At 53.1% G+C, this 20,208-nt stretch overlaps 6 protein-coding genes across 6 annotated transcripts; 4 read left to right on the forward strand and 2 right to left on the reverse strand.

Moving 5' to 3' along the window:
* Window positions 1-236: 236 nt before the first annotated feature.
* On the forward strand, window positions 237-1,538 carry MAA_07429 (casein kinase I; the record flags this gene model as incomplete). Its single annotated transcript, XM_007825427.1, has 2 exons — window positions 237-248; window positions 435-1,538. The coding sequence occupies 2 exons, from the start codon at window positions 237-239 to the stop codon at window positions 1,536-1,538; spliced, it is 1,116 nt and encodes a 371-aa protein (XP_007823618.1).
* A 2,497-nt stretch (window positions 1,539-4,035) lies between these two features.
* MAA_07428 (phosphatidylinositol polyphosphate phosphatase) lies at window positions 4,036-5,763 on the forward strand (the record flags this gene model as incomplete). Its single annotated transcript, XM_007825426.1, has 2 exons — window positions 4,036-4,319; window positions 4,410-5,763. The coding sequence occupies 2 exons, from the start codon at window positions 4,036-4,038 to the stop codon at window positions 5,761-5,763; spliced, it is 1,638 nt and encodes a 545-aa protein (XP_007823617.1).
* Window positions 5,764-6,439: 676 nt separating this feature from the next.
* Window positions 6,440-7,803, reverse strand: MAA_07427 (cAMP dependent protein kinase 2 catalytic subunit; the record flags this gene model as incomplete). Its single annotated transcript, XM_007825425.1, has 3 exons — window positions 6,440-6,767; window positions 6,834-7,488; window positions 7,587-7,803. 3 exons carry the CDS (start codon window positions 7,801-7,803, stop codon window positions 6,440-6,442), a joined length of 1,200 nt encoding a protein of 399 aa, XP_007823616.1.
* Window positions 7,804-12,830: 5,027 nt separating this feature from the next.
* Window positions 12,831-16,291, forward strand: MAA_07426 (GTPase activating protein (Gyp5); the record flags this gene model as incomplete). The annotated part of the gene is made up of 2 exons (XM_007825424.2): window positions 12,831-13,256; window positions 13,349-16,291. The coding sequence occupies 2 exons, from the start codon at window positions 12,831-12,833 to the stop codon at window positions 16,289-16,291; spliced, it is 3,369 nt and encodes a 1,122-aa protein (XP_007823615.2).
* Window positions 16,292-16,773: 482 nt separating this feature from the next.
* Window positions 16,774-17,445, reverse strand: MAA_07425 (NUDIX hydrolase domain protein; the record flags this gene model as incomplete). The annotated part of the gene is made up of 1 exon (XM_007825423.1): window positions 16,774-17,445. The coding sequence occupies one exon, from the start codon at window positions 17,443-17,445 to the stop codon at window positions 16,774-16,776; it is 672 nt and encodes a 223-aa protein (XP_007823614.1).
* Window positions 17,446-19,076: 1,631 nt separating this feature from the next.
* On the forward strand, window positions 19,077-19,932 carry MAA_07424 (oxidoreductase; the record flags this gene model as incomplete). The annotated part of the gene is made up of 3 exons (XM_007825422.1): window positions 19,077-19,304; window positions 19,372-19,756; window positions 19,829-19,932. 3 exons carry the CDS (start codon window positions 19,077-19,079, stop codon window positions 19,930-19,932), a joined length of 717 nt encoding a protein of 238 aa, XP_007823613.1.
* Between the last annotated feature and the right edge of the window lie 276 nt (window positions 19,933-20,208).

The raw sequence follows: 20,208 nt of genomic DNA on the forward strand, positions 1-20,208 counted from the left end.
ATTCATCAACGCCCTGCATCTGTCTTGGAAGCATTACTCTTCATTTTCCTCTTGCCTCAATTGATCATTGACGTTGGCTGCAATTATTATTCATCAGTTACTAACCCAGAGGGGACATAGCCAAATCAAGCACACGGCCCGACACTGTTCAACCTTTTGTCAACTCTTGGCAACAGTACCACCTACAATTTGCTTCCTTCCTTCGTGGAAAGAAGCTCCTTGAACTCACATTCAAAATGACTACAATGGTATGGAACACCACTTGACCCTCGCAGAATAATTAGCACCAGGAGTTTTTTGATATGTACCCATCATCGAACGGGCACGAGTCTCCGGATGACGGCAAACCTCAGCAATGTGGCCCTTCGACTATCGTGATCAACCAACATCGCTTACGTATTCTAATACATTGGCTAACGTGGTTTACCTGACAGGATCTGCGTGTCGGTAACAAGTACCGCATCGGCCGAAAGATTGGCTCGGGTTCATTTGGTGATATTTATCTCGGCACCAACATCATTTCCGGGGAGGAAATTGCCATCAAGCTTGAATCCGTCAAGGCCAAGCATCCCCAACTCGAATATGAAGCCCGGGTCTACAAGTCACTCGCTGGAGGTGTCGGTATTCCGTTCGTTCGCTGGTTTGGTACCGAGTGCGACTACAACGCGATGGTGCTCGATCTCCTTGGTCCTAGCTTGGAAGACCTCTTCAACTTCTGCAACCGCAAATTCTCGCTGAAAACCGTCCTGCTGCTCGCCGACCAACTGATCTCCCGAATCGAGTATATTCACGCCAAATCTTTTATCCATCGTGATATCAAACCGGATAATTTCCTCATGGGCATTGGCAAGCGGGGCAATCAAGTCAATGTCATTGATTTTGGTCTGGCTAAGAAATACCGAGATCCCAAGACTCATTTCCATATCCCGTACCGTGAGAACAAGAATTTGACCGGCACTGCACGTTATGCATCCATCAACACCCACTTGGGCGTTGAGCAGTCTCGCCGTGACGACATGGAGTCTCTCGGCTACGTCATGCTCTACTTTTGCCGTGGATCTCTCCCTTGGCAGGGTCTGAAGGCTGCCACGAAGAAGCAGAAGTATGACCGCATTATGGAGAAGAAGATGACGACCCCTACTGAAGTCCTGTGCCGTGGCTTCCCCAACGAGTTTGCCATCTACTTGAACTACACTCGTTCCCTTCGATTTGACGACAAGCCTGACTACAGCTATCTCCGCAAGATCTTCCGCGATCTCTTCGTTCGTGAGGGCTTCCAATACGACTATGTATTCGACTGGACTGTCTACAAGTACCAAAAGAACGCCCAGGCCATCGCTCAGGCTGCTGGCCAAGCCAACCCTGAAGATGACGAGAAGGCCCGTGCTTCCCGCACCAATGCTGCCACTGGTGTACAGTCTGCCGCCAAGCCCAATGCTATCCCGAGCTCTCGGCGTAAAATGCTTGAACGCGGATCTGGTGCTGGTGTCGACACTCCGGATACCAACCGTGCCATTGGCGGAAGCGACAGGATGTGAGTGATAAAGAACAAGCCCAGCCTTCAACGATATTCTTCTCTTTCTTGTAAGGAGTCATTTTCCTGCGCGCGTTGACTGTACTTGATACCGCTGGCTAAAGGGAAAATGTGCTGACAATCTATGGCTGACTCAGTGGACGATAAACAGGCTTCGCTCTGCTTCAAGGGGAGCGGCTTATGCCTCTGGCAGCCACCGGCCGACTTGATCCGTAATACATGGGCTTATCACTGACTTGCCCCCATATGGGACTCCCGTTTGAAACGGCAGACGAAAGAGTCACTGCCATGGATGCCTTATTCTTTTTCCCAAATCATCGACGGAAATTTCAAGACTATATGCGCCAAGAGATGTGATGAGTCGAAGCAGCTAGCATGTTTATGCTACCACAGATCTCAAAAACTTGCCGGCAGAAAGTCGACGTCGTGGGAAATTTCATCCGGAAACCCGTCATTGTTTTTATTTCGCTTTATTTTTATCATCGCGCATTGCTATATTTCGTTCTTCGACGCATTGTAGGGTTCACGACTTCACGCATGGCTCGGATCGTTCTTCGTTGGCAGTTGGTTCTTTCACCTCGTCGATCAGGACTCATCCCTGGGCGATGAAATGGAATTACTCGCTGTTCTTCGACAGCAGTATCTGAACGGCATGCCCGGTGATCTGTCTATGGCAGACTGCCAAAATTCCAGGGCACGTGTATGTGGCTGCAGTAGCATTCTAGATGCACATGTTTCATGGAGCCGATCAGATCTACGCGAAGTAGCGAAAACCCTTTGGCGCTAAAGCTTGAAGTCTACTGGCAAGACTTCCACTTCAAGCCCTAGCCCCAGTCGTTGCGGTACAGCTGCGTTTCACGTTTAGTAGGCATTTTCCTATCTTTCCTTGGTCATCAGTTCTGCACCTCACCCGACTCTTTGTCTTTGAAATTCTGGTTTTTGTCCCGCATCGCGAGGCGGCTTCTGGGGAGGTTTTGAGGAGTCGACGAAACCTGCTTAGCAAGGTTGTATCGGTCTCGGGGCCTTGCACGCCATACTACCAGGGCGTGTGGGCTGTGTAACTTCAGATGATATAGCTCTGGACCTGCTATACTTTGCATGAGGCGGTGCTGGCATTCTAGGCATGATCAGGCATGTCATGTTCAGCAGGAACTCAAGCGCAGGATACGTGGTGGTAGTGTTTGGAGGATGGGCTGTTTTAATTTGATTTGCGAAATTGGCCCGGTTTGCCCGCAATTCGGCTTTCAGGCCCCGGATGCATGTCTATTACGAGAGCTTGCTCTTCAGCTCTGTTCCCTGGCGTGCAAAGAGAACCGCCGACATGAGGTAGACATGGCCATATCAAGACGGACAAACCAGTATTACATCAGATAGTCTTCAACAATTGAGTGCTTATTGTTTTTCTTTGCTACAATGAAATGTCTTGGACGTATTGGATCTACCGGGTGAAGCTCGAGACGTGTGTTTATCATGATAGTAATTGACTGTGTCTTTGGGAGATGAAATGGTAGGCAAAAACGGTCACGACTCGGCACATTGAGCCCTTCAATGTTTTGCAGTCGCGTGAGCCCAAGGCGGGTCTGGAGCGACCAAGACAGCTTTGTCGTAATGGCAAGTCCTCACGAGGAGCGCAGAGATCAGGTCACATGGAGGCAGAGACGGCGGATGATGCAGGGTCTGAAGCATGCGGCACACGTATACCCCATGATTAAGAACGTACAGGGGGAACTAAGTAGAAGCCAAGGCCCAAAGCTCCGCGTTAGCCGCTGGCTTGGGTGGATGATATCGACAAGCGGCCGACAGGGGGGTTACGGCTGTGGAGTTTTTCTACTCCGTACTTGGGCTCATTTGAACTCGTCTGGTTGCGCTGCACTTGGAGTTCACAAGGAAGCTGCATGTGGTGTCTGGTGCGTTTTGGTGTCCATGGCTTGAAGTTTATCGACCTGTGGCAGCTCCGGCCGCCTGAACAAGTCTTGGACAGCCAATCAGGTCCCGAGGTTGCTGCGGGGGGTGCTCGACTGAGGCTCCCTTCTGCAGAAAATAGCTTTGAAACATTGGCTGTACAATACTCGAATGGAAGTTGAGGCTCACCAGGGCACCAGGGCACCGGGTCGCCGGGTCACCAGGTGGCTGGCTGCCTCTGAGCAGCTTGAGAGATGGTCTGACGAGGAAGGAGTCGATCTGGTGGGTTGCCCGGTACTCTGGCGCTGAGCTTAAAAGGCTGGCGTGGCCCACGACACCCAACAAGTCTGGCTAAGTACCGAGCGGGCTTGGAAGACGGACATCGAGGCATCAATTAAAGTCGCCGGTCGTACCAGACTCGAGTACTCGGTTGTACGGAGGGATCTGAACGCTGATCGGACCGGCAGCCCCCGTCGACGAAGCAGCAGACTTGACCTAGACAGACCAGCCGAACCCCTGGACCTTGACGACGGGAGCCCGCAGCAAACTACCACGTACCAAGTACCTAGGAACTACAAGTTGACCTGACCTCACTTTACATGGCGTCGTCCATGTCGACATGGACTTTGCTCGACGTCGAGCAACCTTTGTCCCTCGCCAGCACCAACTCCAGCTCCAGCACCCGTGCCGGCTTCGTGAGTGACGACAACCCGCGCAACGTCGACGGCTCGACGAAAGAAGCAGCCATGGCACCTTCGACTCTTGGTCTGCTGATGCTCACCTTTAATTGCGCAAAGAAGCTGGTCAATGTCGACGTCCTCGCGAACCATGTGCACACCGCATTTACGAATAATGCCACCACGTTGCCAGATGTTGTGGTCTTGTAAGCTACCAACCTCCCCCCCCTTTTTTTCGGCTCTCTCTTTCTAGTATTTTTTCCCCCTCCTCTGTCAGAAGCTAACGGGTTGTGCAGCGCTCTCCAGGAAGTCGCACCGCTGAGCTCAGCCTTCATCAGCTCGCGGTACCTCGAGGAGTACTTTGCGCGCTTCGATGGCGCCGTGAATCTCGCTGCCAGGCAATACGAATCAAACGGCACGCCACGAGAAGAACCTCTAGTCTCGGTAGCGCAAACAGTCTCCGGCCCGGAGCCGCCCTCACCCCAGCGTCGCTCGTACACACTTGTTGCGGCCCACAATGTCGGATACACGGCGATATTGCTCTTCGCCAGGGACCCGGACAGGATACGCAACCTGAAGCATGCCGAGGTCGGCTTTGGTACCGCTGAGATGGGCAACAAAGGTGCCGTGGGTATACGGGCGCTGTACGACGTCGACGGCACCGGGGCCAAGTGTACAGAGGTGACCTTTGTAGCGGCGCATCTGGCGGCAATGGAGTGGAATTTGGCCCGGCGGAATGCGAACTGGGCAGCTATTGTGCGGGGGTTGACGTTTGGCGATCCCGAGGTCATCTTGAACGACCTCAGGGGATCCGAGGGAGCCCGTGTGCCCGCCCAGCCAGCCGAGAATAACGACCAAGACACCGAGGGACACCGCCTGCTGCACGACGTGCACGACGAGCAACACGTCCAAGTCCAACGGGCCATGCATGACATTTCAGTATTCAAGCCGTCGTCGCACCTATTCGTCGCCGGCGACCTCAACTACAGAATATCAACCTCCTCCCCGCCGCCCGACGCCGTCTTCCCGAGCCTGGATCCCTCCTCGCCAAACTACTATCCTGCCTTCCTCCCCCTGGACCAGCTCACCCGCGAGCGGCGTGCCGGTCGGACCATGCACGGCCTGTCGGAGCACCAGGTCAGCTTCCCGCCAACGTACAAGTACGACGTGCAGCCCAAGCTGTCGGCCGTGCCGGACCAAGACGAGACCGAGGTCCCGTGGAAGTTTGCAAAACACAGATACCCAAGCTGGACGGACCGCGTGCAGTATCTCGACCTCCCGCCGTGGGTCAAGTCGCGCGGCGACCATCCCAGCATGAATGTCATCGCCTACGACGCCCTGCCGCTCCTGAGGAGCAGCGACCACCGCCCCGTCTACCTGAGAGTCGAGGTTCCCCTCATCCCGCCACACGACTTGTCCCCGCCGGCATCGACAGAACACACCGCCGACGGCGAGACCCTCAAGGACCCGAGAGTACGCCTACCCATAGAAGTCGACCCCGAGGCCTGGTCGCGCCGCCGGGTCGCCCGCCAGTGGGAGCTCGCCGTGGGATGGGGTGCCTTCCTGGGCAGCACCAAGGAGGGAGCCTGGATATGGGCCACGCTGCTGGCCGGCGGCGTGGCAGCATGGTGGCTGTACAAGACGTGGTAAAGAGCGGGAACGGACATGTATTACCAGAGGAATGATAGATTCCCAGGGGCCAGTCAGGCTCCTCTCTTTTCTTTTTGTTTTTTTTGCTTTCCAGATCATCATGGGTAGACTATTGCTCGTGTTTTTTTGAGACGACATGACGGGGCATGAAAGACGCATAAACGAAGTTACTTTTGGGGGTGGGCGTTTCGAGCAAACCCGTACGTAAACTTAATAGGGGCACCTTTTTTTGTCTTTTTTTTTTCTCAACAATCCAGACCACGAAATGAGCATGTATTTTGACTCAAGATTTGTTCGATGCAGTCATTACTACAGAGTAATTTTGAAGTCGTACAACGCTGATGTGAAACAATGTCTCGTCTCGCCAGTCCTCTCTCTTGCTGGTCGGCACTCGGTGGACATGTAAGTTAAACGCCTGCGGGTACCATCACTACAATGACAGACCCTCCCTTTCCCTTTTCTCACGAATGTTACAAAAATACAATACTGCTCTCTCCCAATCTTTATGGTTGCCTCTTACGAAGCATTTCATTTACACGGAGCCAAAGAAAAAAGAAAAATGCCCGTCTCTTACGCCTACCCGCTGCAATTTCCCCCGGACAGCCGGCCAGCCATGTAGTCGTGTCCAAACGAGAACCCAAAAAAAAAGTAAAAAGTAAAAAGGCATGCTGTACTATTAAAAATCCGCAAAATACCCGTCATACTGCTGCGCCATTTCCTCGGTGTACCGGTCTCGCCGGCCGTCGTCCTCGGGGTATACATCGAAGCACTGCGAGTCGCCGGCGTACCGTATCGGCGGGATGATCGGCCCTAGTTGCCGGCGGCCGAGCAGGTCATCCCAGTTGACGTTGCGGAAGAAGGGGTGAGCCTTGACGCGGGCGGCGCCGCCGCTGATATTGCCCAGGCGCCGGGAGCGGTCGATGGTGCAGAAGGAGCAGATGATGTCTTTGGCTTCGTCGGATATGGGCGGGTCATGGGGAAATGTGACTGGTTTTTCGACGATTCTTATTCCGCCTGTTAGCTTTCTCCTCTTGTTTGGGTCTGTCTCGGGACCGGAGTTTTCTTCTTACTGTTTGTATATTTCAATTGGGTTCTGGTGCCAGAATGGCGGATATCCTGTTAGGAATTCGTAAATCAGGATTCCTAGCGCCCACCAGTCGACAGCTGTGGTGTGGCCCTTGTTATGGATGACTTCGGGGGCTAGATATTCGGGCGTGCCGCAGAGGGTGTATGTTTCGACGGGGTGGTCGCCCTTGTAGCCCAGTCGCTTGGCGAAGCCAAAGTCTACGAGTTTGATGTGGCCGTCCTTGTCCAGCAAGAGGTTTTCCGGCTTGAGGTCTCGGTAGGCCACGCCGCCTTGCTGCTCGTGCAGGTATTCCAGGACGAGGACAATCTCGGCGGCATAAAATTGCGCCGTGGCTTCGTCGAAGCGCCTGAATTTGCGGAGGTAGCTGAATAGTTCGCCGCCGGGGACGTAATCCAGGAGCATGTATAGCGAGTCGTGGTCTGAAAATGAGGCGAGGAGATTGGTGATGAAGGGGTGGCCGGCTACATCGGCCAAGATGGCTCGCTCATGTCTAACATGGTCGACTTGCTTGAGCTTGATGACCTGTGTTTTGCGCAGGATCTTGAGGGCGTATACTTGGGCGGCGCCCGTGGTGTCCCTTTCTAATGGGATGTTGGGGGCATTGGACGGCCGGACAAGGCATACTCGCGCAAATGTGCCTAGATGGCTAAGTTAGGTTTGAATTGGCGGCGCTACCTGGGGTCAAGGGGGGATGTATCAAGGCGGAAGTGACGATGCATATGTTTGGGTGACGAACCTGTTCCGAGGGTGCGAACAACATTGAAGTTGCTGGGCTCGAACCTATGGATTTGTGGCAAAGGTTCGGCTTGTCCGCCCTGTATTTTCGAATGCGCCTGGCAATTGTGAAAAGAATGATCCTCATGCGCTGCATGGGAGCCTGGCGCAGCTGGCGAAGTAAGGCTATTCGAGGGCAAGTTGGCTGGCGCCTGCGACTGTGCCACAGTAGCCGCCATTCTGTCGGCGTTGATGTCGAGAGACTGCTGTCGGCGAGCTGCGGCCCAAGAAGCACCAAGTGGAGAGAGGACACTAGTAATATACACAAGACGCAGTTCAGATTGATGGTTCCTTTGTTGTTTCGAAAATGTGTTGAAAGAGAGATTGAGGCTTGGATCAATCGCCCCCGTTTGAGCAGGTGGTTTCAGGTGCGGTCCATGGCCACCAGGATCCCGATGTGGCTAATGAAAGGGAGCAGGATCAACGACAATACGCAGCGCCAGCGCGGTTCTCTCCAACCATGCGCCCTCTGCTCTGTCCTCACGAATGATGCGTTCTGCGAGATAGCGACAGGCAAGGCAGTCGAGCTGCGCGGCAATTTGACGCGGAGGCGAACGGGAAATGGCCACGACAAGTCAGAGAGGCGGAGGAGAGGCGGAGGAGAGGCCGAGGGGAGGAAGGCGGGCCAAAAACGGTCGAGAATACAATTGAAAAAATATAACGAGGATCTGGGCCGGTTCCGACTTGACGGTATTTTTTCGTCGAGGCGGCAATTCAACCGTGACGTGCCTTTTTCTTGTTCTGTCCGACTAAGCTGACTCGGTTGGTTGGCTCTGGTGCTGATTTAGACCTGATGAGGCATAACGAGGTGCCCAAGTTGAGCGGTGGCTTGCACCAGGCTTGGACAACGGGGCGGTTCTCGGCGGGATTCACTCTGGGCAGCAACGGACAGAAAAAGAGCAGAGCAAATCGATGACGGCACAACGGCGACGGTAGCGGCCGTTGGAGCGACGTTGGGGATGAGGCCAATATCAGCAAGCACAAGATGCGGAGCGAGGCGGGCGCGAGAGCAACGGGAGCAACAGGTCAAGTCACGTAAGTAGGAATGTGGAAGAAACGGGTCAACCACAGGATGGGGATTCGGGCACTCGAGCAAGCCAGTTGTGACGTCGGGCTTTCCGGCGTGGATGCTGATCTCCGGAATTTGGGGGAGGAGGATGACAGGATTGCCTGCGTCGGTTAATGTTGCGACTTGAGACGGTGACGGTGCCGGGGTGAGCTAGCATTGTATTGACACATTGTGCGCCTGGAATGACGGGGGCCAACGCCAAGACTGCGCTCGAGGATGTCATATTACTAGTATTAGTCTATGGATAATATGTGTGCTTGTGTACTAGTGTATACTGTACGGAGTACATATGTGCACGTACAATGCGCGTATACCTAGGTACAGTACTTAGATGTAGCAGTATGTACTCCCAGCATCCGCATGTCTAGTGCATTTGCGGATGCAGGCGCAGGCAAGCGCAGGCAAACCCTTGCGAGAGCCTAAGAGCATAAAATGGGCAACCTGGCAACAATCACAAACCGACAAAATCCGACAAAACAAAGCTGCCTACGGAGTACAAGTCACAAGCCACAAGCCAAAACGCCCAACCTGCTGCTGGCGGCGCTGGAGCAAACCCCAATCAAATCAGTCCCGGAGGCGCCCTGATCCCAGCCGTTCGGGTACGTAGCATTTACACGCACATGGCGGGGAGCATCGGGGACCACAGCAGCCGAGCCTGCAACCGTAACCTTGAGGAACATTAGGGACTCAAGATTACGTAGGATTACGCTTTGGGTGTCAACATGTAGAGGGGCGCCCCCGTTGCTATCCCAAATTATGACGTAACTATGTGGTGGGGGAAAGGTGGGCCTGAGGCCATGTGGGCGCATCTAGGTACATCGGCATGCTCATTCCAACTCCAAGCTGCTCGACCGAGTGTGCTCGAATCAGCAGCCGGTGCAAAATATTCAGAGCCTTTATGCTTCAACTGCGAACATTGAATGCAGCTGCCTATTACAGTCACGTCTGGGAATACCCGCTTCAAAGCTCCTTCCCGGCTGTCATTGCCTCGAAGGGGACGCAAGTACCTAGTGCAGCGGGCGGCATAAAGTGCCCAAGCACTTTCACCCAGACAAGGTACCAAGTACTCCGTACCTGCCTATTGTGTTCATTGATAATGCAACAGTAGTTGACCGTTGTATATTCGTTCACACCTGGCCATGGGACAACATATCCTGCCAGCCACAGCTTCTCGTTCCTCAAACTGCTAGGGAGCTTTTTGAATGAATCGAATCCTGCTGGGATCAATGTCACGTGCAGTGCTCTTCATGCATCAAGGGCAGCCCATCGCTCATATTTCATCACACCTCTTTCGTTAGCCCTGCAGTATTGGTGCTTGTTTCATACTCACCAGCCTTTGTGTGATTGTCGTGTCGCCTCGCTTTGCTCTGCCGCGATCCCTCACAAACCCAGTCGGCTACGGTGATGGAATGTCGGAATATGACTTTGCTTCATAGTCGTTGCAAGTTGGCCGTGTTATTCTACACGAGCTAAAGACATTGATTAGCGCGCGACTGATCCTCGTACTGTTGCCGCCCGGTCAGTACGCACCATGAGACCAGAGTTGCACCCGCCGAGCGCCTTCTCAGCAATCAACCTTAACGCCTGCAAATAGCTTCATGTAAATCGACATGATGATCGAGCTTTTTCAATGCACGGCTCGGGTCAATGCGGTCCGTCATATGGGCAACAAAGGTAAACGCACTCAGCGGTGACCAAGGTCTTTCCCATCAGTTGGTTAGCGACGAGAATTTGTTGAGCATGTCCCAAGACCTGATACTCGAGTCGATTAAGTATATTGGTCATGTGTAGAAAATAAGACCCTTCAATATCGAAACAAGACCAGTGTAGCACGTCGCATCGGGGTTATTTGTATGAGGTGGAGGGGGAGAGCGCAGCAATTATCCTGCCACTATAGGGTAGAGGTCTGTCTGCAAGATGTGAGGACATCTTGCGTTATGAGATCCAGTTTTGGCTTTGTTTTTCAAGAAAAGCCTCGTCCCATTGATATTCGTGGTCTCCTTCTCTGGCGGGATATTTTTCACGTCACTTCTCCTCGTCGAAATGAGTTACTACACTCAAGCTGGCTATTCGACCAATAGCGGTCGACTCGGTCTGGGCTCCGACTCAAGTCCATATAAAAGATTGACCGGTAGACCCCCCGACCAATTAGAAACAAAAAACACCAGCAAAATGCTGTGCTAGAAAGGGTAGAATTCCTATCGGGCCAGATGGCGTCTCCCAAAGCCAAGGCTTCGAATAGCGTAGCCGTGGCTGCCATTCGCCTCTTATTGCTTGGGAGGCTCGAGAAGGTACGCCAAGGGTAGCTCGGCATTGGCTTCCGCCTCTGCCATGGACTTGTCCAGTATTCATTGTCCAATGTTCTACATAGCCGGCTGGGAGGATTGTATGTGTGCCGTTCCGATGCGAGGAATACACCGGATAAAGGGGAGGGGAGAGTAAACTTTTCGTTTTGGAGAGTGTTGACCGCCTTTGATATTCTGGACGACGAGGTGGACGGAATGGTTGAATCATTTATCTAGTAATTTATCTCGGCACCTAAGCATCCGACATCCGATGTGGTGTAACGGCTATCATACTGCGCTTTCATATTACCAGATTTGGAAGTGCCGCAGGGACCGGGGTTCGACTCCCCGCATCGGAGTTCTTTTTTTTTGCTTTTTAATATTCTGTCTGGACGTTATATATATATAGTCCTAACTTTGTTGGAATGTTCAACGATGGTTGCTGATAAGGGCCTTGCGTGTTTTTTTTTGTAGAAGACGTCGTGGTCGTTTCGACCTGTATGCGTGGCCTAGAAGGGGATATGTAACCTAGTATATATATATACACATCTGGGCTTTTGACAAATCGCTACCCTATTAAATCGGGCAGGTTAAACATGCGTGAAAATCGACATGGTTGGATTTATGGCTAAACGTGATATATTTTAGTGCCGCAGGGCTGCAGTGTTAGTTGGCTCGTAGTAAATAAAGCTGGGATGATATTGAGCGGATGAGCCTTACTTTTCTGTCAACATCTAAGCTTTTGGCACTTCGAACAGGCAATTTGAAACATAGCGCAATGTGTCCCTTTACAACATATACTACCGGATACCTTGAAGTTCAATGTAAGTGTTGTATGCCTGTATCTTACTGGAGGACTTGCATGGAAGAGAGAATAAATGGGGACCACCAGACAAGATACACAGAGCTCAATGTGCGCGACAGCATTACTTACCTGGGTATCCAACTTGAATGCTGGAGTAAAGAAACCATCCCAGGCTTAATATTCTACCTTGGGATTAAGCCTCATAAGCATGCTCTGTTTTTATTTTCTTTCTTTTGCACATATCTGGCGTTTCTGGCGCTGCAGGTCCTGCAAGTGGTCTTGGCGGTCTTCAGGGCTGTCTGCAATCTCGAGGCGCAGCACAGGCGGATGCATGATGCCAGCTTGGAGTAAAAGGATGAATCGGTTCAATGCACCAGTGTACAAGGCACACGCAGGTGCAGGTCAATGGTGCGAAGACTCTGTATTGTATCAACTCCAGGCACGGGCACGGTGCAGATGTCCTGGTGTTAGCATTGACTTGATGCCGCTGGACCCAATCAAGATTCAGTTGACAGCAGCCAACATTATTACTGGTCGACTGGCCATCGATGTCAACAGATCGACAACAGTCGACTCAATGTGCTGGCTGGAACAGATCAACAGGCGCTGGGCCAACATTGAACTGCCAGCCACCACGGGGCGAGTTGACGGCTGGGCCCACAGCCCATGTCAGCCTACCGCCTGCCGTCGCCCAACAAGTGCCCCTGTTGCCCGTGTTGCCTCGCAGCATTAAACTGTGCTGCCCGTGTTCCATTGGCTGCATCCATCAGCATGTAGAAGCCGACATGGAGTTGCTCTGCTTCATGCCATCCCACCCATTCCATCATCATCTTGTCCAACATTCTTGCAACTCATAGTCTTCTCAACACCACGACCCGGCGGATTCGTAACCGTCCTGCCGTTGCATACCCCCCTCGCGACAAACAACTGCATCTACAGCTCCTTCTGCCCGATTCTACAGACAAGCCCGCCGCCCTAGTTCTCGACCTGGTAGTCAAGCTGCCCGCTCCCTCTCGCACCGCCATGCGGCGCCGCTGATCCGCGACCATGTTCTCCAATTTCACGAGCATTGTGCAAAAGGCCCAGCAGCTCATTGACCCGACCCAAGGCCTCAACCTCTCCAGCTCCGATCGGAACCCTTCCAAGGCCTCCCTGTTCCAGAACCAGTTCCGCTTGCCCTCCTCGCAAAATCCCCTATACGAGATCAATGCCGAGCTTACCATCCCACCTTCCAATGCTACCCAGGGCGATAGAGACCACGATCGAGGATGGCATTACCCCGGAAAGCTGCATTTATCCGAGTCGTACATGTGCTTTTCTACCACGCCCACAAGCTTCGTACAAACTGCCACCGCCTCGACGTCTCTGGCATTTACAGGCCCGACCCATGGCGCGGGGCCAAGTGGGAATGGTTTCACGTTTCCTCTGTGCGCGATTAGAAGAGTTGAGAGACTAAATAGCCAGAATTTTCAGGTAGGATTGCCCTCATGCGCCACCGGGCATCATGGTGAAGCGGTGTCGACCGAGCTATCAGCAGGTGCTAACACGCCGCCTCCTCTTGACAGTTTGCACTTGCCATTACGACGTGGAATGGGCTTTTAGCAGATAACCCCAAAGATAAAGACAGCAGTAAGGACATGAAAGATGCCAAGGAACAACGAATTACGATCCATCTAGCCGGCTCCCGACCTGCTTGCGAACGGTTTTGCGATGGACTCAAGAGAGGCCTGAGAGCCGGTGTCGGCAACGTCGGCAAGCTCCGCAAGGTCGTTGCTGAATGCTACTCCGAACACCTCCTTCGATCTGAAGAAAAAAAGAATTCAAACCCGCCCGATGCCGGTCTTGGCATGGTGTTTAGGTATCCCGGCGACCCCAAGAAGCTGCGAGACAGGGCCAAGATGCGACTCTGGGCCGAGTACTTGCGAGACAATGGAAGAAATTCGACCCTTATACGCCAACCCACATTCCACAAGCTCATTCGAGTCGGCTTGCCAAATCGTTTACGAGGAGAGATATGGGAACTAACTTCGGGTTCGCTGTACTTGCGACTTGAGAAACCAACTCTGTATGCCGATACCTTGACCAAATTTGAAGGGCAAGAGTCGCTTGCTATTGACGAGATCGAGAAGGATCTGAATCGAAGTCTGCCCGAGTATCCCGGTTTCCAAAGCGAGGAAGGTATTGGCAGGCTTCGCAGGGTTCTTACTGCATACAGCTGGGTAAATCCTGATGTTGGGTACTGCCAGGCCATGAATATTGTCGTGGCGGCGCTGCTCATCTACATGTCAGAGGCTCAGGCTTTCTTCCTACTCTCATCTCTTTGCGATCGTCTTGTTCCCGGCTATTACTCCACAACCATGTACGGCACCCTGCTGGACCAAAAGGTGTTCGAGTCGTTGGTGGAAAGGACGATGCCGATTCTCTGGGAACATTTAGTCAAGAGCGATGTTCAGTTATCAGTTGTCTCGCTGCCCTGGTTCTTGTCCTTGTACATCAACTCAATGCCCTTAATATTCGCTTTCCGCGTACTGGATGTCTTCTTTGTGGAAGGGCCAAAGGTGCTGTTCCAGGTCGGCCTAGCAATCCTGCGAATAAATGGTGAAGAGTTGCTGGATGCCGCTGACGACGGCGCCTTCATATCCGTCCTCAAGGCGTATTTCTCCAGGCTGGATGAGTCGGCTCACCCCAAGTCCGAGAACCCCAAGCTTCGAGCCGTCACCCGTTTTCAAGAGCTCATGGTAGTTGCTTTCAAGGAGTTCTCTGGCATCACTCACAGCAGCATCACCGAGTTGCGACTAAAGAAGAAGGATGCGGTCCTGAATAACATTGAAAATTTTGCCAAGAGAACGGCAATTCGAAACTTGGGACCCGATAGCAAGCTGCTCAACACAGAGGAGCTCGGTGCCTTGTACGACAGGTTTTACAGTGTATTATACGAGCGGCAACAGCGAGACCTTATGATTCAGGAGGAGCAAAAGCGCCGGGCCAAGACAAGTAGAATGCGAGCTTCTGAAATCTTTTCCTCTGCGCCTAACCAGGTGGAAAAGGGCCGCGTAGGGCTAGGGCCAAGCACAAATCTGATGGATTATGACGCATTCAGAGAATTCCTTGCCAGCATGTGTAAATGGGCATTGTCTGATTCCCCTGGAAACTCAAGAAGGGACACCATGACTGGAGGCGATAAATCTCCCAAGTTCAATACTGCTCGGAAATCTCCAGATCTCACATCCCCTTGGGGTGCTGGCCCGGAGCCTGCAGAGCATGAGTTTCTGCGGCGCCTGTACAAGAAGTGGGATGTAGATGGAAACGCAGCTCTGACGCTGCAAAATGTTGTCACAGGATTGGCTGGTATCAAGGGCAAGAGAGATATTATGGGCACTATCACTTATTTCTTCGAGCTATACGATGATGATGGTGATGGCAAGGTTGACCGTGAAGGGATATTACGAATTTCCGAGGCATTGCTGTTCCTATCACGACGTGGGCTCGAGGGAACACTCAGTCCCAATGCCTCAAGCCTTGCGCTTAACGGTGAAACTGGTAGCGCAAATGAGTCTCAGGCAAGCTTACCAGCGGGTATACCTGTCAACGAACGGTTCCTCGGAAGTGTGAGCGCCTTCATCCGCCGCTGCTTTGAGTACGCCGATCCGGATCACCCCCAGAACCAGAATACAAGCAACACGCCACAAGACGCCGAGGCAGACCAGAATTCGTTTGCCATAGGGGATGATGAGGACGAAGAGGATCTTCTGGAGCTGGAGTCTCCATCAGGGTCGCCAAAGGAAGCAAAGAAGACGAACGAAATGCTACTCGACGGGGAAGTGCCAGCGGATGACACCAACGACGAGTCGCGGCGCAAGGTCTCCAAGGCCAAGTCGGAAGCTGCCAACGCCGCACTGAACCCAGCGCAGCCCCTGCATATGACGCTACCGACATTTAGAATGGTTGTTCTCGCTGACGAGCTCCTGGAGCAATTTTTTGAGTCTTCATTCCCCTTCTCATTCCATATCATTGAGGGCCTCCAGAGCGCAGCAGTGACACCACAAAGCTCGTCATTGACAACCTTTGCCAGCCTTGGCTTTGGTTCTAAGCCTCCCCTTCCCGTTCAGCCTGGACCGCACGGAGCAGGACGTGGCTTGCGAGGCGTGCTGGACAACATTGTAACGGACGGGATGCGGGTGGCAACCGAAGTACGCCGGCGCATGGAGGAGGCGCAGAAGGAACTTGAGAAGAATGCGCTGCCGGGGCAGCGACCTGAGGATGATGAGGAGGACGACGATGATATTGGCATCGCGGTCGGGGCTCGGAAAGGACCAGGCGGTCCCAGCGGGGACAACCGGTCCGTCAAGAGCTCTGATCGCGATTTACTAGACGGATTAGACGCAGGGGCAGGAGCATCATCGAAAGAGCAGGACCAGGACCTAATAGATGTCAACTCCGGAGAGGGACGACCGAGAGTGGAGACGGTTGCGGCTCCAGGAACCGGAGTAGTTGAATTTGAGGGGTAGTTGGAATCATTTGAATGTTTTTTCTCTCCCCTTTTCTCATGAGCATCGTTTACGAGAAGAGGAGACGGCATGTGTTGTTGCTGTAATGGGACTATTATTGAACTTTTTGTATTCTGGATCATAAGGATGGGGAGCATCATGGCGCAGGGGGGGATCTTATGGGTGTGAAACGAACAGACATGAAGTTGATGGTCGATTATGGGAACTTCTGGTGGCGATTGTGACTGTCTTGCTAAACCAGCTGGGCATATCGAGTTGGATAGCGACAAGGGCCATGATGTATCGAATCGCAGCCTATTTCACGCATCTTGATCCCGTCTAGCACGAAGCATGTTTTCAACCCAGCACCACGTGCCTTGCCCCCACCATTGGTGTAACATGTTGCATCATGTCTAGTTTCTACATACGCTGATGCCGTCCATGTATCGCTTTATCCTGAACCCACTCTACAAATGCTGTCCGCGCCCAGGTAAGCCCGTTACTTAGATATCATAGCCGGAAGCCACCATGTCCTCGATGGCCTTTTGTATCACCTCGCCGTCGGCGGCGACGCTCATCCTCCCCGCGGCGGCCCTGGCACCCACCCACTCGACCTGGTAGTGCTCCTCCCAGGCCTCCTTGGTGCCGTCGACGGGCCGCAGGCTCGAGTCCCCGCGCGCGACGTACCAAAAGACAAGCTTGTAGGCCAAGGTGCCCGGGCACCTGTGGTGGCAGACGGCGACGGGCTCGCAGCTGCGCACGGCGGTGGTGACGTCCTCTGGGAAGCCGTCCGGGGTCCTGGCGACGAGGGGCAGCATGTCCTCTGTCGGGGTGGCCCTGGTGGCGACCCTGAGGGCCAGCGGCGCGACGGGGATGCCCGTCTCCTCGTGGGCCTCGCGGAGGGCGGCGGCGTGGATGTCCTCGCCGATGTTCTTGCGGCCCTTGGGCAGCTGCGTGATGCCCGTGTCCGGGTCGTGGACGATGGCGACCTTGCGCGCGGCCGGGTCGACGATGACGCACCCGCACGAGACGATGAGGCCGGCCGACGGCGCGCACCGCACCAGGAACTCGGATGGGGGGATGGTGTTGTTGGACAGCGCGGCGCCGCGGGAGGCGAGCTCGTGCTCGAGCTGCGTGTGGCTTCTGCCGCCGGTGCCGTTGGGGACTTTTGCCATGGCTTTTATTTGCTTGTGGGTTTTGGGGACGTTTTTGGTGGTTTGGGAGGAGGTTGATGCCGCGTGGGGGGCAATGTTCAATGGATGGTATTTGTATGTTGAAGCTGGGTGTGCTTTGGTTTCGTGAGGGCCTCTATGTAGTCGGGCTGGATAGTCATGAGACGTGGCGAGCAAAGAGTCCTCGGCGTGTACAGGCACGACGAAGCACAACATGAGTTGTTTTTTCCTTTACATGAGGCTGCGCCCCGCCGCTGTACATGACGCCAGGCATGTTTGGTCACACCGAGACATGACGGCGAGGATGTAGAGGAGGATGTACGGGGAGAAGGGGTTGAAAGGGTCGGTCGTGGGGGGAGAATGAGGTGTGGGGGCGGGGAATTCAGATGGTTTGAATCTGTGTTGGGTTAGCTTTTTGAAGGTTGTGGCTTGAGAGGCGTGAGAAATAAAGTGGTGATGAGTTTTTTTGTATCTTGTTTTGCTGCGGCATGGTTGACGACAACTATTGTTGGGAGGGAGAGAACAGCCACGATGGGCAGATTTCCGTAGAAATGTAATGTGTGGACTATGTAATTATTTGGATAACGGCTCGGGTCAAAGAGTCTCATTGAGTGTGAAGAGAAACTGAGAGGGAAGGGTCTGATAGACGTGAGTGAGTGGCTCTCGACCCGAGATTTTTCACGGGCCGTATATATATATATATATATATGATCCGTAGTGTTGAAAGAGGAACGTTCGCTTACTCTCTTGTATATCCTCACGACACCAGTGCAGTTTTGCTCATTTGAAAATGGGAACCCATTCTTTTGGGCCAAAGTGTTTCATGCCGCAGAACAGCTTGGACCGTGGCTGCTCTCAACGCCTGATTCCCACGTCGTACTTCACTTGTTGCGTTGGCCAAAGTCAAAACAATTGGCATCATTGGTGACAGCGGCACCAACTCTGAAAAGACGCAGCTGCGTAGCTCCCCATCACCCGCCCGGCACAAATAGGAGATGAATCCCGGCTTGGCAACGTTGGCGTTTGTGTTGACAAATGGAGAAGATTAAAAACCGGCCCTCTCCCCTCCCGTCTGCTGTGTCACCTCACCCTAGTTTCAAGCAGCGCAATTGATCGATTCCCTTTTATTTACAAGGAGCATGACCCATGATTTTGCATGAATGATATGCACATGTCGAATAGGCAACTTTTCCATGTTCCCGTGGCCAACCGGTGGACATGCCGGATTGGAACTCAGTCAGCCATGGCGTGACACAAGCTAGCTAAGCCATTGGTATTGGTATACGGAAGCTCGGTTGCCGTAGCGCACACACCAATGCGTTCGAGTTGAAAGAGTTGTGTACGAGTCTAGGAATAATCAATGCGGGATGTGTTAACCTGTATAGAGAGAATGCTGTACTTGACATAATTTGCATTAATCAATTGATGAGGTCGAGTGTGGTCCGGCGGGGCATCCATCTTGCACTCGTCAACGTCTTGGGCTTGGCGCTATTATGTCACCATGATGTCGACCAGTATATCCACACACGCTCAACGTCTGGTACTCTTTCCAGATTTCCGTGACGCATTTGATTCCAATAAACCTCCAAACGAATCACTATTATTCACACCACGCATTCCCCAGCCCGATCGAAATGTCAACGATTCTGGTTGTCGGGGCCACCAGAGGTCTGGGTGCCAGTCTGGTTAAGCAGTATGCGGCGACTGCCGCCAACGTCGTGTATGGAACTGCTCGGTCTAACGCGATCCCCTCTGGGTTTCCGGAACACGTCAAGTGGCTCAACGGCGTCGACTTGACCAAGAGTTCTGTTGGAGACGACATTGTCAAGCTTCTCGGCGACGCCAAGCCCTTGTCAACACTTGTGAGTATCCTTGGAGACGATACGAGACAAACATGTCGCTTGAGCTATTAACGTCCAACCACCACAGATAATCACCGCTGGCCACTTCTCCACAGAGGACATCAGCGCTGAAAAGGGCCCAAATTGGCATGAAGAGCTCCAAATGTACACGACTAGTTCCGTTGCACCAGTCTTTATTGTCCACCGGCTTGTTCACGCTGGGCTGCTGCACCAAGGGTCCAAAGTTATCTTGGTGTCTTCCGAGGCTGGGAGCATAGGGCTCCGCCACGAGAAGGAGGGCGGTGGCAACTATGCTCATCATGCTAGCAAGTCGGCGCTCAACATGGTTGGCAAGCTACTTAGTTTGGACTTGAAGGAGAAAGGCGTGATAATCAGTATTGTCCATCCTGGATTTATGCGCACCGACATGACGAAAGGAGTCGGCTATGACAAATACTGGGACGCTGGAGGCGGTGAGTTCATACATGTTGACATCTGCTCCCATCCTCACAGCCCATGAATCAGATCTGACGACTTCATTGCAGCTGTCACATCCGACGAAGCCGCCTCGACCCTTATCCAGTGGACTGATCATGTAGATATTTCCAAAACTGGGGAGTACTGGGCGCCCAGAGGGCCAGGTCAGTGAACTGCTTTTTGAACCCTCCTCCGGGGGATGTTTTCTCCTGCTGATATGCGTGCGTTGTCAGGCGATATTGGTACAGCTGAAGAAACTATGGGGAAGAATCTGGAAACTCCCCTACATCTGCCGTGGTGACGAGGCTTGAGCTGAATATGACGCTTCTCTTGCTCGACTCTCTATTGGTGATTGGGCATCTCGGCCACCACGCTGCAAGCCCCGTTGCCATCGACTAATTATGTACTGTTTCGTTGAGATTTGTTTGTGTACCGGAAGACTTCGACT

The sequence above is a fragment of the Metarhizium robertsii genome (genome assembly GCF_000187425.2).
Source record: "Metarhizium robertsii ARSEF 23 chromosome Unknown MAA_Scf_3, whole genome shotgun sequence".
NCBI classification, from domain to species: Eukaryota; Fungi; Ascomycota; class Sordariomycetes; order Hypocreales; family Clavicipitaceae; genus Metarhizium; species Metarhizium robertsii.